The 23,215-nt window shown below is 40.7% G+C and overlaps 2 protein-coding genes across 4 annotated transcripts; one reads left to right on the top strand and one right to left on the bottom strand.

Annotated features, from left to right (window-relative positions):
• Positions 1-1,108: 1,108 nt before the first annotated feature.
• On the bottom strand, positions 1,109-6,932 carry chtf8 (CTF8, chromosome transmission fidelity factor 8 homolog (S. cerevisiae)). 2 transcript variants are annotated; one of them, XM_039808918.1, is made up of 3 exons: positions 6,769-6,932; positions 5,903-6,026; positions 1,109-2,255 (listed from the first exon to the last, which is right to left on the bottom strand). In XM_039808918.1, the coding sequence occupies exons 1-3, from the start codon at positions 6,786-6,788 to the stop codon at positions 1,986-1,988; spliced, it is 414 nt and encodes a 137-aa protein (XP_039664852.1). In that variant the 5' UTR covers positions 6,789-6,932; the 3' UTR covers positions 1,109-1,985. The 2 variants fall into 2 exon arrangements, with proteins under 2 accessions (XP_039664852.1, XP_039664851.1); XM_039808917.1 differs by lacking the exon at positions 6,769-6,932 and having other exon boundaries at positions 5,903-6,052.
• Positions 6,933-6,967: 35 nt separating this feature from the next.
• utp4 (UTP4 small subunit processome component) lies at positions 6,968-22,367 on the top strand. Of its 2 annotated transcripts, none has more exons than XM_039808915.1 (17): positions 6,968-7,090; positions 7,271-7,434; positions 7,904-8,092; positions 8,948-9,032; positions 11,273-11,362; positions 13,197-13,408; positions 13,514-13,685; positions 16,658-16,749; positions 17,472-17,568; positions 17,756-17,820; positions 18,449-18,565; positions 18,770-18,926; positions 19,403-19,509; positions 20,416-20,511; positions 20,790-20,975; positions 21,086-21,196; positions 22,048-22,367. In XM_039808915.1, exons 2-17 carry the CDS (start codon positions 7,276-7,278, stop codon positions 22,162-22,164), a joined length of 2,052 nt encoding a protein of 683 aa, XP_039664849.1. In that variant the 5' UTR covers positions 6,968-7,090; positions 7,271-7,275; the 3' UTR covers positions 22,165-22,367. The 2 variants fall into 2 exon arrangements, with proteins under 2 accessions (XP_039664849.1, XP_039664850.1); XM_039808916.1 differs by having other exon boundaries at positions 6,990-7,143.
• The last annotated feature ends 848 nt before the right edge of the window (positions 22,368-23,215 follow it).

The raw sequence follows: 23,215 nt of genomic DNA, 5'->3' as shown, positions 1-23,215 counted from the left end.
ATGAGCAGAACGGAAGCTTCGCTTCAGAACTCGAGCCATCTATGGCGCCATTTTGTGGCTACCTGGCCATCACCTCCCGTTAGCATTCCGCTGACCGCCATTTTTTTTTTTTACGTCACTTGACAGTGAATAACGTTACATCTGAAGCGTTTAAAGACTCTATTTGTCCGTTGTTTATTTCTAAAGAAACACGACAATGTATAAAAGGCTCCATTACCTTGTACCTCACGTTATGGCTCCGTAGCAGACGTTTTTGTAAAAATAGGCTAACGAAAGTGTCATAACCACGAGACTGTCGCACAGTAGAGGAATTACCGTATAGTACAGGAGAAGCTCGCAGGCAGTTTCAACTTACGTTAGCTGTTTAGGTTTAATTACTAATGTTAACTAGCATGTTAGTTAGCAATAATTAGCCTGTGCTTATGTTATCTCCTTAAATATACCTACACTCTCCATCTCTGTAAGATTGGGAATGATTGAGATTTCTCTTGGCACAGCTACCAGAAGACTTACAACTTTCAGACACGTTGCTCACGTCACATTTACGTTGTCTCTGTCAGTTGGAGGCTGCGCAGTAAAGCTGGCCATCACCGGAAAAATGCTTCTAATAGCCTTCACTGGTCTCCGTCCAGAGCAACGAGGTCTATTGGTCCATTTTATATATGTCAATGATACATCCATGAATACAGCCTGTAGTCTTTTGCCTCTGGGCAAAAAAAGCCTCAGATGACGCAAAAATCGTCATTTTGCATCATCTGAGGCTTTTTTCCAGACCCACAATACAGAGATCTCCCCTCTCAGGGGGACATGAGGGAGGGAAGCATGGTCATTCAAAAATACTAACAGGTTTCTACTGATACAAAGCTTAATGCTAATCGGTGAAGTTTCCCTTTAAAAGTTAGAAGTCAGTTGATGAAATGTTATTTTGTTATCGGCAATCGTTCCGGACCTCTGACCCAGAATACAAATCAGACGCGGACCTTTGAGTAATACGTTTGAGAACCCCTGACATACAGTATTAACGGTAACTGCCACAGTGCCCAAGTGCCGGTTAAGACTGCAAGCAAATGAAAGAATAGAATTCGGTACAAACAGAAGTAGAAGTAGACATGGTGGGTAAATAGATACATATTAAATGGGAATAGGTACACGGATATCAAATGAAAAGTTACAGTTCACCTTGTGGACATTTGCTTACATTTTACATGAAAACAATGACCAAAGGTCATATTCAATACAGTGTAGATGTCTGATCCATCACAATACATGATAATGTTGCCATCTTGAATGTTCCCTTTGTGTCCCTTGTTTGGATACTTATGGATTAAAGCCGGTGATCTCCAAAATTCTTCATCTATTTTTTCATTTATTTTTATTTTTTACAGAAGATTATTCTGTATTCCATCCACAATGTGATTCTTGTCAGAGTGCAAAAGCCTTTGAAACAGCATTTAGACCCTCATGGGGATTTAAACATTTTCTAAGAATCTCAGGGAAACAATACAACATTCATTCATACATGCAAGGAGCCGCATTAAAGTCTCTCGTTGGAATCCGTTCTGGTTAAAGGTTGGCAGGTATTGATCAATTGTACAACAAATGTATAATCAAACTGCATTATATCAGAGCTGGATAACATAAACTGAAGTACAAGCTTTTAAACTCAGTTTTTTCTAAGTCCGGGTCCAGATCAGTTTGTTCCCGTCACACACAGGACCTCTGACGCGTTAATATGAATTCCATGTAACTTCTAGGCAAGTCCCGCCCTACGAAACTGCTTGATTGGTTGGGGTTAGGCATTAACCTTGAGTGGTTAAGGTTAGGATAGCTGATTAGTCAGGGGATAGGACCTGAACAAATCAGGTTACGTTACCTATAGCATAAGCATGGACGCCTGGTCAATAGTAGTGTGTTAATGCTATTTAAGGACGGGCCTTGCCTCAAAGTTGCGTGGGTTCTAACCCAGTGAGGAAATCGCAGTCACGCTACACCTTCTTGGGTACGTTAGTGATGATGGGTTTTGGCCGTGTCTTAAAGATCAGCTTCCGTTTGATGAGGGCCGACACGGAGTAGGAGGTGGAGGTGGGTCCTTGCTGGTTTGTTTCCATAGGTACCTGTGTGACATCATCGTTGTCATGGCTGCCCAGGCTATCCTGCAAAAGGCTGGAATGCTTTGTAAGGACGGCGAAGGGTTTCTCCAGTTTGACCTGCTTCCCATACAGAATATGATGTCCAACAATAAGCACTGGCACCCCCTGATGGAGGAAGAAGGAAAAACAGCTAATAATGTATGAATATCCATCCATCCATCCATCCACCCAGTTTGACATGCAGGGGCATTTTAAGCTTTTATTTCCAAAGGACAGGTGAAGACATGAAAGGGGAGAGTGAGGGGGAATGACATACAGCAGGGCCGCAGGTCGGAGCCGAACCTGCGGCCGCTGCGTCGAGGAGTAAACCTCTATACAGTATATGTGCGCCTGCTCTACCAACTGAGCTAACCTGGCCACGATGCAGCTCAGTTTTATACAATATATGTAGTAGGGGGTCCCAGCTCCGTCTCTTAGGGGTCCTTGGCCTATCAAACGTTGAAGACCGGTCTAGGGTGTCAATTAGAGATATAAATGGTTTCCATATTTTTTCAAAGTTCAAAGTTCAAAGTTAAAATTGTACAGAACCTCCTTGATCTATCGATCATAAGATGGGGGCAGAACGTGTTTCCAGTTGAGGAGAATTAGGCATCTGGCTAACAAGGTACTAAAGGCCATGGAATTGTTCTGATCAGGGTCTAAAGCAGGGGTCGGCAACCTTAGGTACGCATGCCACCATGGGCACACGGGACCTTAACCAATGGCACGCTGGCAATATGTGTGCAAGAGAGTTATTGATGTGTTGAAATCATGGTTGAAATGCTGAAGCACTCTCATCCGCATGCCAAACTACAACGTTCACAGTTGCGCGACCTGTTATTTACGGTAGTTTGATTGACTCATATCTCTGACTGGGAACAATACAAAGAGGATTACCAATGGCCGCTGGGGCAGATGAACTAACGCTAGTCTTGTTACTGTAAGTAGGCTACATTAAAACCTTCGTGAATTAAAAGCCAATACTTATCAATGCACTCACCTGTGTAGACCGGCATAAACATGTAGAAAGCGATATTTCAAATCTGCTCTGTGTGCTCAGTCAACTCTTGTCTACCGCGCTGTTTTACACAAACACAGCTCTACTCAGCAAATAGCATATTTTTACAAAACAAGCTAAAACAAAAGCTGTCGGTTTGTAGTCTGTAGTCTTAGTTTGCAGGGAATCTTGAAATTTGGACAAATTCTTAGAAACTTAAGCTGGCTGAAGAAACCATCCTCTCCGCTGGAGCGGTAAATATGGATGCATTATAAGACCAAAACAAATTCATGTGGCTACTTAATATGCATCGTTATGTTCGGGTTCTTCATTCTTGATAATGATGCTGGTTGTGTTATTATTTTGCCACAGCATGGTTTCATTGAAAATGAGGCATACAGGACCTGCTTCTCAGTCCATTCATCATTAAAGCTGGGCTTTTCCACGTCAACTTTTCGCTTCAGGCTCTTTGACAGTGATATTTTTGTCAGCCCATTTTCAGGCTGCATACTAAAACCATGTTTCCATAATCATAATAATAATAATAATAATAATAATAATAATAATATACAATAATAATAATTACAATGTTGCTATGGAATAAAATTACAGATTCCCTGGATATTACATTTTGATGTGATGTCATAATTAAACTTAATGTTGACATGGCACACTAATAAACAAGAAATTTTGAAAAGGGCACTCCATATCAAAAAGGATACCGACCCCTGGTCTAAAGTGAGAAGTGTATCAATCATCAAATTGTGTATCAAATTTTCGGAGGGCAATTTGGAAAACTGGGATACTGCTTCTAAATAAAATGTTGAATCTGAAAAAAGAACAAAAAAGGTGGGATGTAGGCAGTTGAAATGCGGTTGACAAGTCTTTAAAAAAGGACACGAATATTTCCCTGTTGTACACATCGTTAAGTGACATAATGCCCCTGTCAAAATACCTTTCTCATTGTAGCTTTGCCTGTAAATTGATTCATTTTCTTTCTTTCTTTCTTTCTTTCTTTCTTTCTTTCTTTCTTTCTTTCTTTCTTTCTGGGCTTTGTCTGACAACTAAATTAGCTAGTTTTGTTTGCCCACAAACCAAATTTAAAAAAAGATAAAAGACAGATTACATAGGGCCCTACATTAAGTCAGTGCTGAAAGCTAACTGGAGATTATAAAATATAACTATGTCTAAGTTTCCGACCGAGCCGCCCCACTGTAACTGTAGTTTAAAGTTACTATATGTATATATGAATATTTTTCATATAATGAGTTTAAATGACCTGTAACAGCAAACGAGACTAACAGTGAAAAGAATGCTATTTTTATGTAGTTTTTATTAGTGCCCTTGCACGGGTCTGATTTTCCCTGCAAAATCACAGAATGATTTGCTGCAGGTAGAAAGGCTCTACAGTAACACATTCTGATGGGTCACAGATTTCTTTGTAACACCGGAAAAGCCTGTGTTAGCAAGTTATCTGTTGTAGTTATGGCTGATACTGGGGCAGAACCATCACAGAAAAGAAGGAAATTAAACGAAGAACTAAAAGCTAAAAGGGAAACTACAGACAACGGGCGAGTCAACTTCGGTCGGGCTTTCAACAGATGGAGACAATTACAGGATTGTAAATGATTCAAAACCGACCCCAAATTGGTCCTGTGTGTAATGTAATACGTCTATTTTATTCATTAAATAACTTTACAACGCGCGATGTGGTTGTACGTCAGTAGCCAACATTAAATTACGTCCCCCATCAGTTTAGCATGGAGGTTTTATTCCTTTTAGTCCGTGTGCTTGTGTTGGCCTACGATTTTCTTTTCCCACTTGTGTAAAGCGTTCGTGGGTTTAATGAAATGCACTATATTATAAGTTATTATTGGTTGCTACAACAAACTTTTATTGCTTTGGCTCGTGACACAGTGACAGGGACACCCGGTGTAGCTCATAGACATCCATGCTAAGTTACCGTAAGCAACACTTGAAATGCGACGGTGCATCCGTAACGTATTCTCTTACTGTAAATTAATGATTTTCTGTCTGAGCAAAACATTCATCGCAACTATATGCCCTCCCCATAACGCTAACTCAGTAATAGGGATAGACCAATTATCTGCCCCGTTTTTTGGCAGTTTACAGATTATCTGCCTGATAACCGATACAGTTAATTAATTAAAAAGGTGCGCTACTTTGGCTCGGCTACAACTCTGTGTCTGTCCCTCTGCTTCGTTTTCGCTCACCACTGAGTCTGACTTAATGTCCCGCCCACAACTCTATCTGACTATCTTTTACTATTTTACATATTATGATGAAAGTTTCTAATTTATTAAATAATTGCTTAAAGCATTTAAACAAAGTTTTGTATTGGAGTTTGTAATGTTCCAAAATCTTAATTTTGGCTTAAAGATTTTCATTTTCACTGTAAATGCATATCGGTTTCAAACATCGGTTATCGGTTTCTTTAACTATTAATAATCTGTATTGTTATCGGCCTTGAAAAAAACAGTATCGTTCGATCCCTACTCAGCAATACAGTGGGCAATACAGCACCGTAAAGAAAAGATCGCAGGTGTGGTAAAAACACTACCGCTTTTGTCCCAAAGCGGCCGCTAGAATCAACAAAAAAAAACGAAAGTTACATATAACCACATTAATAAACATTAAAACAAAATTCCCAGTGGCTTTGTCCTGGTAGGGGAAACTTAGGCCTGGTGGGCCACTAGGCTTGCAATACACTGGGGGAACCCCTTACTGTGCTTTTTCTTTCCAGTCTTGTGTTTACCTCTTTGGTGTACATCAGGTCTCCCATCACATTTCCTGCCAGACCAGAGTTGTGTCTGGAAACCATCTCTCCCTGCAGCTCCACTAGCAGCCATTCTGGAGGACTGCTGCCATCCACACTGGATCTGGAGGAGCAGATACACACCAACATCAACTAAACATAGCTGGAAATCCTTCATAGTTGAAAGTCAATATGACAATGTCAAAACTGTAGGGGATGGGGTTGCCAGTTTGTCTCATTACCTCCTGTGCTCTATGCCAGTGTTTCTCCAATGGGGGTACTCACTCTGGAGTACTGCAGGGGGGTAATTGAGATTTTTTTTTTTTAAATATATCTGTCGTGCATAATGCCTAAAATAATGATACACTATAATTATTAATTCATTTAGTGGTTCTTAACATTTGAAACGTAACATTGAAATGTTTTTTTCAGTTACAGTAGGCCTATCTGTTTAGTAAACCAGACGAAGATAGCACATCGTCTTTGTAAAGCTAATTACTATTAGTTTATTAGTAATAACAATTTTTTTTTTCTACCAAAAATGTTTTGTGCTGGTTAGAGGGTAATATTTCATATGGGGTACATTTTCGAGAAAAGTTTAAACTACTGCAGAGTGACGAGTGTCACACCAAACTGCACTCAAACAGCTTCCAAAATGTAACGTACAGTAACGTTACGCACATGTAAGAAAACGTTTAAATATCAACATGAGCTACTTTTCAGTTCGCGGCGTTTTGTCCATGAGATTTGTGTTAGCTGTCTTTATATCTTATCCACTGCAGTGTTCTCTCTTACAACTTCGCTAACGTTAATGTTACTGGACGTCCTCCACATTAGCCTGTCTATAAATCGCAAATGTATCTTACCTTATGACTATTTGGACCATTTTCCTGTCAGATAGCGAAGACCCGGAACATTAACAAGATGGAAAAGACGCATTTACATTAAACGGATCCCAACACAGCTGTTTTGATAACAATAACCAACACAATTAAGCCAGTGTTCATAATCCAGGATTTCCCGCCAGCTGTGCGTGCTGTCAGTGTGATGACGTATTTCCGTTTCTTTTAGCCTGTTTGGGTGAATCATTACCGGTTCAAAGGTTCTCAACGTGGTTCTTGATGTTTTCCAGCGTGTGAAGCGAATAGCAAAGAAAGTTTAGTGACCGTAAAGAAAAATAAACAGCGGGTAAACGTCGTTACTAACGATTTTAAATACTGTTGAACTTAAAGGAATTAATAGTAAGCATTCGGCGTGTTTAACCTCTGAGGGTTTTGCTTTTTGCTAGCGAACAGCAGATGTAAAGGTTGTGTTTTGCTCTCGCCTTCCTGGCTTTAATAATCTGCCTATTTGTGTTTTCCTTACTAGTAAAAATGGGTGAGTTCAAGGTGCACCGTGTTCGGTTCTTCGACTACATGCCCACTGCTATCCGAGCCATGGCGTTTAACAGCCGCACCGAGAGGCTTGCTCTGGCCCGGGCTGATGGAGCTCTGGAGATCTTCAACTTCGCTGACAACTACTTCCAAGAAAAGGTAACTTAACAACTCAGAATAAAAGTCGAGATAACCTTCCCACGTGATTCACTTGGGTCTGGAATTCTGAAGTCATTTGCTAATTGGGCACTCTGTATTAACAACTGAGCAGCACTTGGTTCAGTGAAGTCTCATGTGTTCTCTGTCTTAATGCTATGTTTTAATTTTTGGTCGAAGAAAGCTTTGGTAATGAAATTTAAAGAACTGTAAACATTCCGACCAAAATGAAGTAACTGTGTACATTTATTCCGTATTAAAGAGTGCTTCTTAGTGCAAAAATTTCAAGTCACATTCTCCTTTTCATGCACTTTTTCTTAGATGGACAGAAAAACACTTAACTGCTCAATTTGCCAATGGAGTTTTAAATGATTGTGTCTTTCTACAAGAGCTGAGTTTAAGCTTGAAGGAAAATACTTTGAACTGGAGGTAAGTTGTGCAGGGATAACCTCGTTTTGATTTTGATGCACAGGTCATCCCAGGACAGGACGGCAGGGCTGTTGAGGCTCTGTGTTGGGTGGGCCAGCGTCTGTTCAGTGCTGGTTTGAATGGAGAGATCACAGAGTATGACCTGGAGAACCTGAGGCCCAGGTACACTGTGGAGGCCTATGGAGGACCAATCTGGACCATCAGTATCAACAGCCAGGGAACACTGCTAGCGGTCAGTCAAGACCTTCTGGATATTATAATTACTCTAAGGCTACATTTACACTACTATGTTTTCAGTTTTAAAAGGCGTTTTGAGACAAAAACAATCTCCGTCCACAAAAGAGTTTTAGCTCCAGTAGCGGAACTAATCTCTGTCCATATTAACGTGTCTGACAACGCATATCACATGACCATTTGCATGAAAATCATGGATGTATAAGTTGAAAATACTTTGGAGAAAGAACCACAATGGGGAAAAGTAAGACCAGGGATTTATTTGCTTGGACCCGTGACGAGGTGGAACTGTTACTGAAAGGCATGAAGCCTACCTAACCGCTAAGACAGACAGACAGACAGACTGACATGCATCGTCGTTTTCAAAGGTCTCTGTTTCTGCCCATCCAGACTTCAAAACAACGAATATTGCGATTTTCTTTTCCTTCTGCAACATTTCTAAAAACTTAATTGTTTTCTAAAAAGATTGCACATCACATGTCAGTCAGTCAGTCTGACAGTTATTTAATTTGTAAAGAAATGCATAACTTGTATTTTCTGCTCTCGGTCTGTTTTGCTGGAAACTGATATGATGTAGTTGCCATCAGCGGTACGGAAAATATATTAGGCAAATCATTGATTAAAAAAATAAAATGAAAAAATATAGTCTATGGAATGAATCGTTTTTAAAAATACTTCAAAATCACAATACAAACGATTTTCAAATTTTGTTTTCCCACCACTAGTGTAGATGTAGCCCAAGCCTGATACTAAAATTATTCTGCCCAGGCTAACATTTCCTCGGTTGAAAGTGAAGTGGTGAGCCTTATCAAGCCTTCAGCTTTATTAATAGACTGTGTGTTTTCCTTGTCAGGTTGGTTGTGAGGACGGGACAGTAAAGATGTTTGAAATACTGGAGGAGAGAATTCAGTTTCAAAGAAACCTCGACAGGCAAAAAGGTAAGAGAACAAGCTGAATTAGAGGTATTTTTGCTTTTCAGCTAGCTCAAAATGACCCGTGCACAAGGCACGGGTCATTTTGAGCATTCAGAGCAGGTAACATTCCACAGGGAGAGCGTAAACCCACCCCCTTGTAATTGCATCTCTATTCTCATTCCGATGAGTTTCAGTATTGCGTTAAGTAGGGTTGGGCATCGTTTGGATTTTAACGATTCTGATTCAGATTCTTCCTTTCAATTCCGGTTCTTGTCGATTCTCGATTCCGAATCTTTGAGGGGTGCAGTTGAAACGGGTCACATGCTTATTTTCACAAATAAGAAGAAAGTTTCATTTTGATTCAATGGTAGTGTGCTGTTTTACCGGGCTTTTTCAATGTAAAATAAAGCCACACTAGAGCGCCGCTTGCTGTGCTCCAAGGCTGCAACACAACAAGCGCCTAGCCGCTTCGGAAACCAAAACTTCCACATGTTAAATTGGGAAGCAATGATCAGATTTGAAACCACATCCTCTAAACGATTCCAATAAAGAAACGATTCTACTGGAATCGTAATTTTTGAAACGATTCCAAGTAGGAATCGGTTCTCGATGCCCAACCCTAACGTTAAGTCACACTTAACTGGACAACACCCAGGTAAACCAGCAAAATGCCATGCAGCTTCAAACACAATTCATTTGGATACAAGCGTTGCGTTTCGAAGATAGACGGGATTCACACACAGACACACCCACACACAGCAGAGCCGAGGTGTGTGCGTTACTTCACGCAGCACATGTAACTGACTGGAAACGTTACCAAGGATTATTTACTGCCGCTGGTGCAGATGAACTAACCCTACACTCGTTACTGTAAGTAGCCTACAATAAAACCTCCAAGAATAAAAAAAGTCAATACTTATCAATACCTAATTTCAAATGAGGCATACAGGACGAATGCTAGCCTGCTTATCAGTTCATTCATCATTAAAGCTGCTGTTTTCCACAACTTTTCGCTTTACACTCTTTGACGGTGACATTTTTACCTGACAACAGGCCTTTCTTTCTGCAAGCATTTTCCACCAATCAGGACACTGCATACTACAACAACATTTCAGTAATCACAGACTTTAACCATCACTCCTCAGTGAACTGCCCTCTAATCTGAGATCATTTTCTAGTTAAGTAGCCTATCTAGTTATCATTATGGATTTTCCATATTTTTCTGGGTTTGCTTACACTAATACATGTAAAAAATATAGCATTAATTTAGTAAGAAAGTGAAAATGTCAACCAAGAATATGCGTATTAGGTATAAATACATTTTATTTTCTCTTTATTTGAAAGTCTGGCCCCTGTAGTGTTTGCTTAAAAAAATTCTGGCCCTTGGAAAAATGTAGTTGAAGACCCCTGGTCTAGCTTTACTGCTAATGGCACAACATACAGTGGCTAGCTGGGTTATAACCATTTTCTGAAGCCAACCAACACGCTTGAAATATGTCATGGTAGGTGCGCCGTATATTTTCCTGCTTTTTTGTCATTTGCCAATCACACCTATGAATATTTTAGAAGAAGGCGAACAATGAGTAGCTGACAGACAGTGAGTGAAGGAGAGAGTGAGAGATGATAATGTGTTGTCAAAAAGATGATCACCGATGTGTGCTCAGACCAGCTGATGGATCTATTTAATTCAATTCAATTTTATTTATAGTATCAAATCATAAGAGTTATCTGGAGACACTTTACAGATAGAGTAGGTCTAGACCACACTATAATTTACAAAGCCCCAACAATTTTAATAATTCCCTCAAGAGCAAGCAGTGCGACAGTGGCAAGGAAAAACTCCCTATTAGGAAGAAACCTCGGACAGACCCGGGCTCTTGGTAGGCGGTGACTTCAAATGGTAGTCGAAAGTTATCATCCCTTAAATCATATAAGTCCGTAAATTGTGTGCAAGGTTGAAATTGCAGGCTAGTAAACTTAAAACGTAAAATTGTTTTTGGTCCACTCCTTGTATTTGGGTCGGATCGCGTTCTCACCTGAAGTGAACCGAACTCTAGTTCACTCGGAAGTGGACCGAGACCCCCGTTTTCAAGCGAAACCAGAGTTTGTTTGTTTGATCCGCACCAGAGTCCAGATAAAGTCCAAACGAACCGGACTATCCGACCAAACGCTCCAGGGTTCATTTTAAACGGCCCAAACGAGGCAGGTGTGAACGCAACCTTAGTGACATTCAGTGTTTCATTTTGTTTTCTGTGATCTTTTAGGTCGTATTATCTCTCTCTCCTGGCATCCCTCTGGCACACTGATTGCTGCAGGCATGATGGACATGATCAGAATCTTTGACGCCGAGACAGGTAAGTGGATACAACTGAAGTTATTAGCACAGAGCCCACCACCAGTTAGAATGTTCATAAGATGAGTTTTGTGTATATTGACTTTAAAACTCAATTTATTCCTTAAAGGGGTGAATTTCAACCTGGACCATAGTTCCCATGCATTTGTGCCTAAGTGACAAATCATTGAAATTGATCCAGTAATGATTGAGTGAGAGCACTTTAACCGGCAGCTGTGGACTGGGCTGCAATGTAACCCTATAGTAAAATGCGTACCGTCAATGTACATGGATATACGTTAACTAAAAGTGCTTGTTTTTCCACAGACTCAGATTGGTATTATAGGTAAGTGGAGTTTATAATAATAGGAAGCAACACTTCATTGGGTCACCTCTTATTATTATAACCTCTTTGTTATACTGTAAGTGTCTGACTTCATCATGGGAAGATGTTGAAGTCTCGTTATGAAATCTTGAGAGGTGACTTGCCGGAAGACAGCGGTGTGGAACCATGGAGTATAGTGTGGAACGCGAGTGGGGAGGAAGAGAGGAGTTCCAAGGAGTTTGTTGTTTGGAAGTGCAGAAAGCATAGCTTTGTGTTATTTTTTAAAGTATTTGTAACTGCGCATTTTCCAAATTGGGCCATCAAGATGTTGAGCTGCACTTTGCGCAGCTTTCATAGATGTTACCTATGGATATGGACAGGCTGAAGTTGAGGCTAGTTGTGCTACAGCTACAAATGGATGCCAACACGCCATCCACTGCACCTTGCAGACCATCGGGTCTGTAGGGAACATTTTGACCGGCGAAGGCTACTGCCAGCCACAGAGAAGAAATCGTATACCAAAGCACATTTTATTACAGAAAAACGCTGTTCCAAGAGTGGAGAGCTGCAGACAGAGCAGAGGTGAGCTAAAGTTACTGGGTTGACCTGGTATCAGTAAGTTGCACACAACACTTCATCTTCCCATAATGTATTCAGACACTTATAATAACAAACTGAACCTGTCAGTGGCAAAAAAAGCATTGAGGTTGCACATTGTCCCAACACAGTTACATTGCAGCTTTGTTTGCGGCTGCTAGTTTCAGCGTTCTCGCTCAATGCTTGGAAAATTCCTTAGGGTTTTGTTCACATTAAGGCTCTGACACATGGCCGACCATCAGCAGAAAAGGCAGTCGGACTCATCAGTCTATATATCGCGATATATAAATTATAATAGAACCATTTCAGACCAGTCGAGTTGGTCCAGAAAGTGCCTCAGAACACACCGAAGCCACACCAACTTCAGGCGTAGCTAATCTGTATTGTCGCCCAGAAAATGATAACTGGCAGCTGATTGGACGAATGCGTCACGTGGGTCTGTCATCTCCCGGATTTCAAAACCAACCATAATGGTGGCTCGTTTGGAATACAATCTCGTATTTTACACACAGGCGAGAAATAGGCCATGCAGTTGCTGAATCTGTCTTCATTTCAGATTGACAAAGGTCAGTTTAAAAGATTTTCGTCAGATTTTGAGAGGCATTCGTCACGCTTATCCCGTTCGTCATTTCTGGTAATTGGTCATTGAGTCTGACTGCCCACTGGCCGATTCAACAAGTCAAATCGGCCCAAATGAACGCTGACGTCTCCTCCGACTGACGATGGCACGGAGCACACCAAACGGACTCGAGTCACCGACCTCGCCAGACTGTCAGACGGCCGATAATCGGGTTGGTGTGTCAGCACCTTTAGTCACTTGGACACAAATGCATGGGAAAACAGGGTCCACGTTGAAAAATACAGACATTCCCTTTTAAAAATCCCCTATTGATATGATTGTAACCTTTTTAATGTTTTCATTTGCGGACTTCAGGCCGCGCCACACACAGACTGCTGGTGGAAAGAGGTGTCGGAGCATCAAAGAGCAGAGAGGTGGTGGTTTGGAGCATTGTCTTCCTGTCTGATCACACCATCGTTAGCGGTGACTCTGCCGGAAAGGTCCAGATCTGGGACGGAGTCACGGGAACTCTGGTCAGAACTCATTTGGTCACCAAGTGGGACGTTCTGGCTCTGTCTGTTTCAAAGGTAAGTGTACAACCAAGAGTTGGACACATAACTGAAGGCCAAGGGCAGTTTTAGTCTCACGTCCCAAGAGAATCCGTAATGTTAAACTTTCTAAATGTTTAACAGGATGAGAGCAGTCTGGTAGCTGGGACTTCAGAGGGCACAGTCGTCCAGTTTCAGTTCATCTCCTCTACTGTTGACCAGCAGGATAAGGAATGGGTCCGAACTAGGACCTTTAAAAACCACTCGCATGATGTGAGGGCGCTCGCCCACACCGAAACCGCAGTGGTTTCTGGAGGTCAGTGTTAAATCTGCTGTTGGTGTTTGAGTGACGTATATATTTTTTGTGATCACATTTTAAAATGAAGAGGAATCTAAACTGGGGCTGCACAAAATACAGTTTATTTATCGTCTTCGCAATATCAACTGGCAATATACTTCGATCTAAAAAGGCTGCGGCATACCGCGAAAGATACTCAGATTTTTTTGGTGTAAAAACTGCACTTCATAACATAACTGTCATTCTTTAGTGTTGCCTTTTTATATATCCAATTCAATGTTCAATTTGTTCAATAAAATAATGTTGGAAATTATTTCCTTTTTTATGTGTTTTTAAATTCAACAAGCAATTTGTTGTATTTAAGCAAAATACTGAAAGCAGCGGAAATGCAGATCTTAGTTCACTCTATTTGTTTATCGCAAGTAATATCGTTATCGCGATATTCAGCAACGTTATCGCATTTTGCATATATTGCTCATATCATGCAGCCTTAATCTAAACAACTGTACAGTTGTGCATATGCTTGAAATGTTTCAACAACTACTGGATGGGTTGAAATTTGGTTTAGACATTAATGTCCCCTTTAGGATAAATAGTAATAACTTAAGTGATACCTTAACTTTCTCTGTAGCGCCATCATCAGGTCAATCTTTTTTTTAGGGATGCACTGATATCTGCACAACATTGCTGTTATGGCCGATGACCGATTTTTACTGACGTCGATACTGTATAAAACAAGTTTCTATGATAATCATCATATTTTGTACATACTGAAAAACAATGTGAATTTGATGAACTAATGTCTTTATAACCTCAGGATCATTAAACAAAATATCCTTTTTTATAATTTAAAATCAGGGTTTTCCCTGGGTTGGCGAGGGAGAGCGCACTAAAGCAAAACTTTGAGGAGCGGCTTGTCACTCAAATGAGAATAGCTGGTCTTAGGCCGGTAACAATTAATTACATAATTGGGTAACCCTTTACTTGAAGGTATCTACATAAGAGTGTCATGACACTGTCATGAACACATGACAGTGTCATGACACTTAACCATAACTTGTCATGACAAAAACCGAATGACACTTACTAAAAGAAGCGTTATGTCATAAACGTTTATGACTTATTTATAATGTTTGAAACGTTCATGACAGTGTCATGTCACTCTTATGTAGATACCTTCAAGTAAAGTGTAACCCGCAATTGTCTACTCGCAACTTTTTTTACATAATCTGCTTTTTTTTTTTTTGTTTAGCTGCAATTAATTGCTAACATTAGCTGAGCTCCTAAGGGGTATTACTGTTGACGGTAAATGTCAGTTTTATGTTCATTTCGTAAAAAATATACAATGTTTTATGACAATATTGAGGCGTGGTTTACTTCACAGGCTGTGTACCTGTGTTATTACATTATCTGGGTCACATAACAGTGATATCCTGGAACTCATTCAAAACTTTAATTTGTTTGAAACGCATATTTTTGAATTTGACTGAAAGACAAAGGTGCAATATGTAATACTGACAGCTAGTGTTTAAAAACGTTACTGCAGTACAAATTCAAAATACTGGAGAGAGTCGTCTCCCCCGCCCCCTCCTCCCCAGACTCAAAGTTCACGGAGATTGCCAGGCTGAGACCGCAGCATCCACAACAATGTTGCTAGACGATTGTCTCACATAGTCAGACATTACTTCACAGCAGAGTAGATAACGTTAGATGCTGGCTATATTGACAGTCATAAAAGCCTGTGCTCACGCGGAGCTCTGTACCCAACTAACGTACACACTTTTTCGGCTTAGAATTACAGTAGGAACTGCCAAAAATCACACAACCTCGTCGTCCTCTCCACAGGCCAGTCAGGCACACTTCCTCGGCTTAGAATTACAATAGGAACCGCTAAAAATACCTTGCCGACTGAACACACTTCATTGGCTTAGAATTATGGCAACAATCGCTAAACACACTGCAAACTCACAGTCCTCTCTTTCCGATTTACAGCCCCCCTCTCGTGGCTTAAAATAACTCACCATTGTCGGCTCCAGCCGCTGAACTACACTTTGTAAACAGCCATGGGCTGCTTGCCTGGTCCCCCGGTAACGTTAGCAGTTAGCAGGGTTAGCATGGCAGCGTTAGCCAGGACTAGCCAGGACCAAATGTTGAAATGACATAAAATGCCCGTCCCTAGTGGCTGTGATAAATTAGCCTGAAGCTAATGCTTACCTGTTCAGGAGGAAATAAGCTAACTCGGCGTCCTTTTGGGCTCTAAGCTGTCTCCATCTTTCAAATACATCTCCAATATTTACCATGGATTTGTTACGTCTCTGGTCACGCAATTGTTAGAAACATGCTTTTTTTTATTTATTTTTTATTTTATTTTTTTATTTTATTACTCTGGTAGAATCTATCTCCATTGATCCTGTTCGTTTGTTTGCTGCTTTCATGGCTGTATGAACATTACAGCTGTACCGCGCTGGGTTTACATTTTTACAGGTATATCTGGCAACCCGGCCTGGCTGTCAAACTGGGCAGTTGATAAAAACACACAGGGCAAAACACAAACAGAAATTCCGTCATGGAATGTAAATTTCAAAAAGAAAAAATACTGACATTAGCATTGTTGTCAGAAAAGATAGTATTTCAGCTTAACATGTTTCCTTAATATCTGATGAGGCATTGGTTTCATTTTTTGATTTATTACAGTACATATATTACATATTGGACCTTTTTAATATTGTTAATCACAATTTTTTTCTTAGACAATTAATTGTACAGCAAAATTTGGAATTGATACAGCTCTAGCTGGTCTACCTTAAAGGTCAGCCCACCTTAAGTTAGTGAGCCTGTGTTGAGGTTGTCGCTCCGTGGCTAACCCCCTTTTACTTTCGTTAACCAGACACCCTGTATGATTCAGCAGTGTCAAAAACATGTCTAAAAAAAACTTGCACTCCATCTTAAATATGACAAGATGATTGTTTTGATGTTTGTAATAATGGCAGGTATGGACACCCAGCTGGTAGTGCGACCCCTCTTGGACAAGGTGGAGAAGAACACCCAGGAGTCAGCGCTGCGCAAAATGTCTCTCCCACATGTGAGTACATATTTAGTAAGAAACAATCTCTCTCTCAGGGCGCCCTAGTAGCTCACCTGGTTGAGCGTGTGCCCCATATACTAAGACTCCGTCCTTACCGCGGTGGCCCGGGTTAAAGTCCGACCTGTGGCCCTTTGCTGCATGTCCGTCCCGACCCGGCCCATGGGTCAAGTTCGGGCTCGGGCAGAGAATCTAAACTCTACTTGGGAGGGAAAGGGACAAAAAGCTGAGCAGAACTTACGGTGTTTTGCTGCTGTTATCTTGACTCAGTGATGCATTTTACAAAGTCTACAGACTACCAAGTTGTTGTTGGCATTGAGAGTAAAATACTCCCACACTTTAGAACACTGTGTGCGAGCCTTTTTCTCTACGTGTTGTTGAACTTGCGAGCAATCCATACTTGCGCAAACCTTGCTGGAGGCAGCCATGTTATTTTTAGACTTCTACGTGTGACGCGGCAACGCAAATTATTTGTGTCCACGCATTTACGTTATCGATTACGTCGACGAATCGTCCAAGCCCTACAACAAGGATTCTTCCTAGAGCTGGCTGCCTATCTTGGTAAGATAGCTGACCAACAACCCTATAGTCACTTTGGCTGAGCTTCAGGGGCTGTACCGAATACCTCTTTCTGAATGCACCGTAAAAGAGAGCACCAAGGCAAATGTAGATCATGACTGTTCCCATGGAGACCTGCTTACCTCTGCCTGTCTTCCATGTAGAGAAGCCTGGTCTGTTGTGCAAAGAAAGCAGGACTGCTGCTCTTCCAGTTCCCTGATCATTTAGAGCTGTGGAGACTAGGGGAGAGCGATGGACATGGTGAGTAAAGCACACACACACGCACACACACACCCATAGTACTGCATTATAATGCAAGAAATGGCAAACAGTTAAAGTGATGGTTAAAACTAAAGGAGATCTAATAAACAGGAAAAACAATAATCAACTTTTGTCTTTATCTGATAGAAGACTTTTCATAGTGTAATAATTGTGTGTACGATAACAGGGAAGCCTGGTGACAGTCTACCTGTGAAGAGAAAACCAGAGAAACTGATCCAGCTGAAGAGGAAGGTGTGTACTGATGTGTATATCGTTGTTTTACGTTAAGAAACTTCACTGTATGTGTATGGCGCAGTGGAAGCTTCTTTTTTTGATTTATTTTAATTAGTGGGTTTCCCCATAGTAAATAATAGTTTCTCAAATTGTTTTAAACATACATACAAGAATATGTATATGGCAAAAAAACTGTAGTTACAAACCGTTAATCACCGTCACTCTCTCACTCTATTACACACACACACACGCACGCCGGCTCGACGCACACACCAGCCAGAAAAGTATAAACATCAGACCACTTACGTAGGCTACGGTGAAAGCTCCGAACTTCCTGTCGAAAGCATACTGTGTTTTTAATTTTTTTTAAAAACTGTTGTGGCAGTGTGTTTCTGAAAACATCATTGCCTGCATTGAATGATACACTGCCCTCTGGTGGACAGAACATCTACAACTTAAGTTTGATGAAAATATAGGTCTTACTGAAGGCATTTAATGGTCAAAATATTATTAATAAATATTTGAATATTAATAAACAAATGAACTTTGATTTTTTTTTTTTTGGGGGGGGCAAAAGTCCAACCCCTAATATATAGTTTAGAGGGTACTGAAACAAAAAGCTGACTGTGTGTGCTGACTTCTGCAGGGAGAGGATCATATCTGCTGCAGTGCTTTGTCTCCATGCGGAGGCTGGCTGGCATACTCTACTGTCACCAGTTTCCGTCTTTACAGATTACAGAACAACAACATCAGCGTCACCAAGGTGGGCTGCTCATCAACACTCTTCACTACTCACTGTTCACTCATCAACACAGTAATGTGTTGTAGTTAATATGATATCTTTAGTAAAGAGAGGGGGGTGGGGGGGGGTTAGGATTTCAGTGTTACACTCTTTATAGACTGTGTATGTAGATAATGACCACGATGAAGCTCACCTGTCTCCGTCTCCTTCCTCTTCTCTCTCCAGGTGTCCAAACTACCCAAGGACCTTCGCTCGGCCCACCAGCTCTGCTTCTCCCCCGACTCCTCCAAACTCTTTGCTTCCTCCAGCCATTCTTCAGTCATCGTCGTTGGCCTCAACCAGCCGGAGTGCAAATACCTTCATACCCTCAAACCCAAATCAGGTGAGTCTGAGTCCAATCTGTAATATTGTAGAATTGAGAGCAGCACATTTCCGAGTCAAGAACTGATCAGTTTTGTGGAAACCAGGGTCCCTTTATGCTACTTTGGGTGGGGGAATGAAAATTGCACTGCCTCCATAGTTGTACATTAAATCCACTTCTTTGAGTAAGTTATTTGTACACTCACTTTACTATGCTGTCAATTGATCCTGGTCCCTAGGTAAAGGGTTCATTGCAACAGCGGCCATTTGCTTTTTTCAGTGGTGTCAGTAGTCATAGCCCAATGGGGGAAATAGATGGGCTGTTAAGTTCCTCTTTAAATAATACTGGAAGAAATCAAATTTTCTTTTCCTTAATTAGGGTAAGTAATTTACAACCACACCGCAGTAGAACCTAATCGGACAAAGTAACCTACGCACTCGTACTTTTACTTTACTTTATACTCTCAGTGTGTAACCATCTTTGTGTGTGATGTCCAGGCTCCAGACAGCCAGTCCACCTGCTGTTTGCCAGTGAGGATGGCAAGTGGCTCGCTACAGCAAACGCAGACTGTGAGATCCATGTCTACAACCTTGACAAGCTAAAGGTGAGTTGGAACTCTAACTAGGGCTGTACCGAATACCTCTTTTTGAGCTTCGAAGTTTCGGTACTTATCAACCATGCATATTTGAAGCTTCGGTGTCAGGCGGCAGGGGGTGTTAAATTTTTCCGAGCGTACGTGAAGGCAGCTTCCATTCACGGAGAAAGAGATGAAGCGACTTTGCTTTGTTGTTGGAGGACACAGCCACCTATTGTCACACAAACTCCCTGGCAGTTCAGTGCTTGTTTTTTTTTTTTTTTACATTCATAGTTTTAAAACGTTTTTGAGGCAGTGATGTTTCCTGTAACGTTACAGGACTCTCACTTCTGAAAATGGACTGACGAGTCTGATAGCCGATTACATGAATGGCCATGCAGGGTTACGTCGAGTTGCTTTGTCTCCAAAAAGTTGACAAGTTGTGATCAACTTTTTGCAGCAGGCATTCAAAATAAATGTAGACCTGCGTCAGACTGTCTGACGAGTGACGACGGACGCGATGTCTGCGAATGAATGCTCAGCCAGCCAGTGCCTCACTGTATTGGCGTTATGCACGGCCGTACTATCTTTAACTTTTATCAAATCGCCTGAACGACACCAGACTGCTACGGTATAACCACACAGACCTCTACACACATCAGACTGCTCGCTTGTAACTCATTTCTCTGTTCTTAGCTAGCAGCCTAATCCAGACAAAACACCACAGCAAATTTTAGCACGTTTAAAAAAAATAAATAAAAAAAAGGCAGAAAACATTTGAATCCCGAAATTGAAAATCGAATACTTACCCATCAAAAGAATTTTCGAATATTCGGATCCAGCCCTAACTCTATCCATGTTATTTCTTGATAGATAACATTTTAATTGCAGATGAAGCAACAGTAAACTCCCAATGTCGTGTGTGTGTGTTTGCAGCTTCATTGTACAGTTCCAGTGTACAGCTCATGTCCCACTGCCATAGCCATCAACCCAACAACCAGCAACCTTGTCGCGGTGCATGCTGACCAGCAGGTAAACACTGCACCAGGTTTTTTCAGACTCTTGTTATCCTATATTAAACTGTAAATCATCTGCTCGACGAGTACAACGTAAAGTTTCTCAGAGATAATATTGAGATGGAGGCACTCTACAGGTCTCATTACATTGGTGTGTGTGTGTGTGTGTGTGTGTGTGTGTGTGTGTGTGTGTGTGTGTGTGTGTGTGTGTGTGTGTGTGTGTGTGTGTGTGTGTGTGTGTGTGTGTGTGTGTGTGTGTGTGTGTGTGTGTGTGTGTGTGTGTGTGTGTGTCAGATCTTTGAGTTCTCTCTGGTGCAGAAGGAGTACACGGAGTGGAGTCGGAAGCTGCAGAAACAAGGACTGCACTCTCTGTGGTTGGAGAGGGACACACCCATCACCCGCGTCGCCTTCAATCCTAAAAATCCAGCTCACATCATTCTGCACGACATGTTCATGTTCTGTATCATTGACCAGAGTCTGGTATGTGAGCAGTTAAGCTGACACTTGTCTGCCAATGTCAATACTAAACCAGTGAAAGAAGGATGGTGATATGGGTATTGATATATTTGTGTCTTTGTTTACACATGCAGCCCCTCCCTGAAGCAAAGACTCCATTCTACAATCAGATGACACTGAGGAGTCTTCCTGAGCCACAGAGGCTCGTACACAGCCACGCCTTCAAGATATGCAAGAATTTCCAGGTACCATTATACTGAGCACAGTGGAGCTCTACTTTAACTGCTGCACTGCTTCTAAGCTGTGATTATGATTTTTGAGTTTTTATTTACCTCGAACAATCGACATACTGTAAAAGAAGAAAAAAAAAAAGAAATCAGAGATACCACAGAACTCACTTATTATTTTTAGTGTAGAGTTTCCGGTGATCTAAGTGTTTAGTAATATTGTTGAAGGTCTAAAACTCGTGAACATGTCCTGTCTCAGGTTTTTAATTGATCAGGTCAGACTCAATATGAAAGTAGGGGCGTAACGATACATCGATCTGGATCGATATATCGATTCAACGATCCAATATTATCAAAATACAAAGTAAAAATAGTGAAACATGTCATCTTAAAGATGCGCATATATTTTGAAATTCCCACTTCATATGTATTTTTTCATTATTAAAGAGTAGTTTGTTTTTATGTCTAGAAGAGCTTAGTAATGAAACCGTCAAATCATATTTTAGTTGAGATATATATATATATATATATATATATATATATATATATATATATATATATATATTAATATATATAAATAAATAAATAAATGTAACTGATTGTGTCAAAAGGGCTTATGGTATCATCTTGTATTGATCGCAGGCCCCCTAGTTGCAGACCAGTAAAAATGGTATCCTTTGATATATGTCCTGATAAAATGTGATTTACACCCCTATGTGAAGGTACACAGTATTAAATTCTCATTATCAAGCCAGTATAGACCCTGTTAACTACACTCGGATACAAGTTTATTTTTTGTAAGCGAACATACTTAATTTTCCCAATAATCTTACTGACGTTATTTGTTCTCCTAATATTTGGTCCTACAGCATCTCATGTGTGTGAGTTTATTGGAGGACCATTCTCTGGTCGTAGTGGAGCGGCCCCTGCTGAACATCACGTCTCAGCTGCCTGCACCTGTCCGGCAGAAGAAGTTTGCTACATAAATGAAATGGAGGTGTCTCAGCCGGAACGTTCATGTCAGAGGAAAGGATTGTTACCGCACTGTAACTCTTGCATCTAAAATCATTTTCAACAAGTGTTAATGTGTCACCCCTTTGTAAAATAATGCTTTGATAAAGTAATAAATTACACAAATTACAAAGTGTGTGGGTGTGGGTGGGTTCCAACACTTTCATGTTTCTTAAGGTAAAATCATATCTACAGTGTTTTTTTTCATCCACAACAAAGAAATTAACTGACATTTTGTTTCAGTTAAATTACAAATCATGGAGTCAACATGAACCCACAAATAGAAGTGGAAGTGAAAAGGATGTCAGTCATCCCACCAGTTGAAAAAACCTTTGTCAAAACAAATCCCATTGCTGTAACTTTAGCTCAACACTATTGCAGGTTTGTTTGGACAAATGTGTAGTAGTGGTGCAATGCCTATACGAAGCATTCACCCCCTTGGATGTTTCAGTCTTTTGCTGCTTTTATGCATGAAATCATGGTCAATATAATTTGGCTTTTTTTGACAAGAATTAAAAAAAAAAAACTCTTTAATATCAAAGTGAAAATGGATGTCAATGTCAATTAAATAAAAATATATAAAGTAAAGAAGATGATTGCATAAATATTCACTCACTTTAAAGTGACTGACCTAATTCAACAGAAGTCCAGCTAGTTGTTGCCAACAGTGTCACAATTAGTGAAATGGAGTTCAGCTGATGTGTGTCAAGTGATTGTAGTTTTAAAAAAAACACCTGTGCCTGGGAGGTCCAGTCTCTGGTTCATCAGTATTCCTACTACAATTGCAACATGAAGAAAAAAAGAACACTCCATGCAACTCAGAGTAAAGATCATTGAAAAGTACAAGTCAGGAGATGGCTACAAAAAGATTTCCAACTCACTGGACATCCCACGGACTTCAGTTAAATCCATCATTCAGAAATGGATGGAGTATGGCACTTGTTTAAATCTGCCTAGAGCTGGCCTTCCTAACAAACTCAGTGACCGGGCAAGAAGAATACTGGTGAGGGAGTCCTCCAAGACACG

Source organism: Perca fluviatilis, chromosome 8 (assembly GCF_010015445.1).
Source record: "Perca fluviatilis chromosome 8, GENO_Pfluv_1.0, whole genome shotgun sequence".
NCBI classification, from domain to species: Eukaryota; Metazoa; Chordata; class Actinopteri; order Perciformes; family Percidae; genus Perca; species Perca fluviatilis.
Note: the sequence above shows the minus strand (reverse complement) of the source record. Positions and strands in the feature narration are given on the sequence as shown.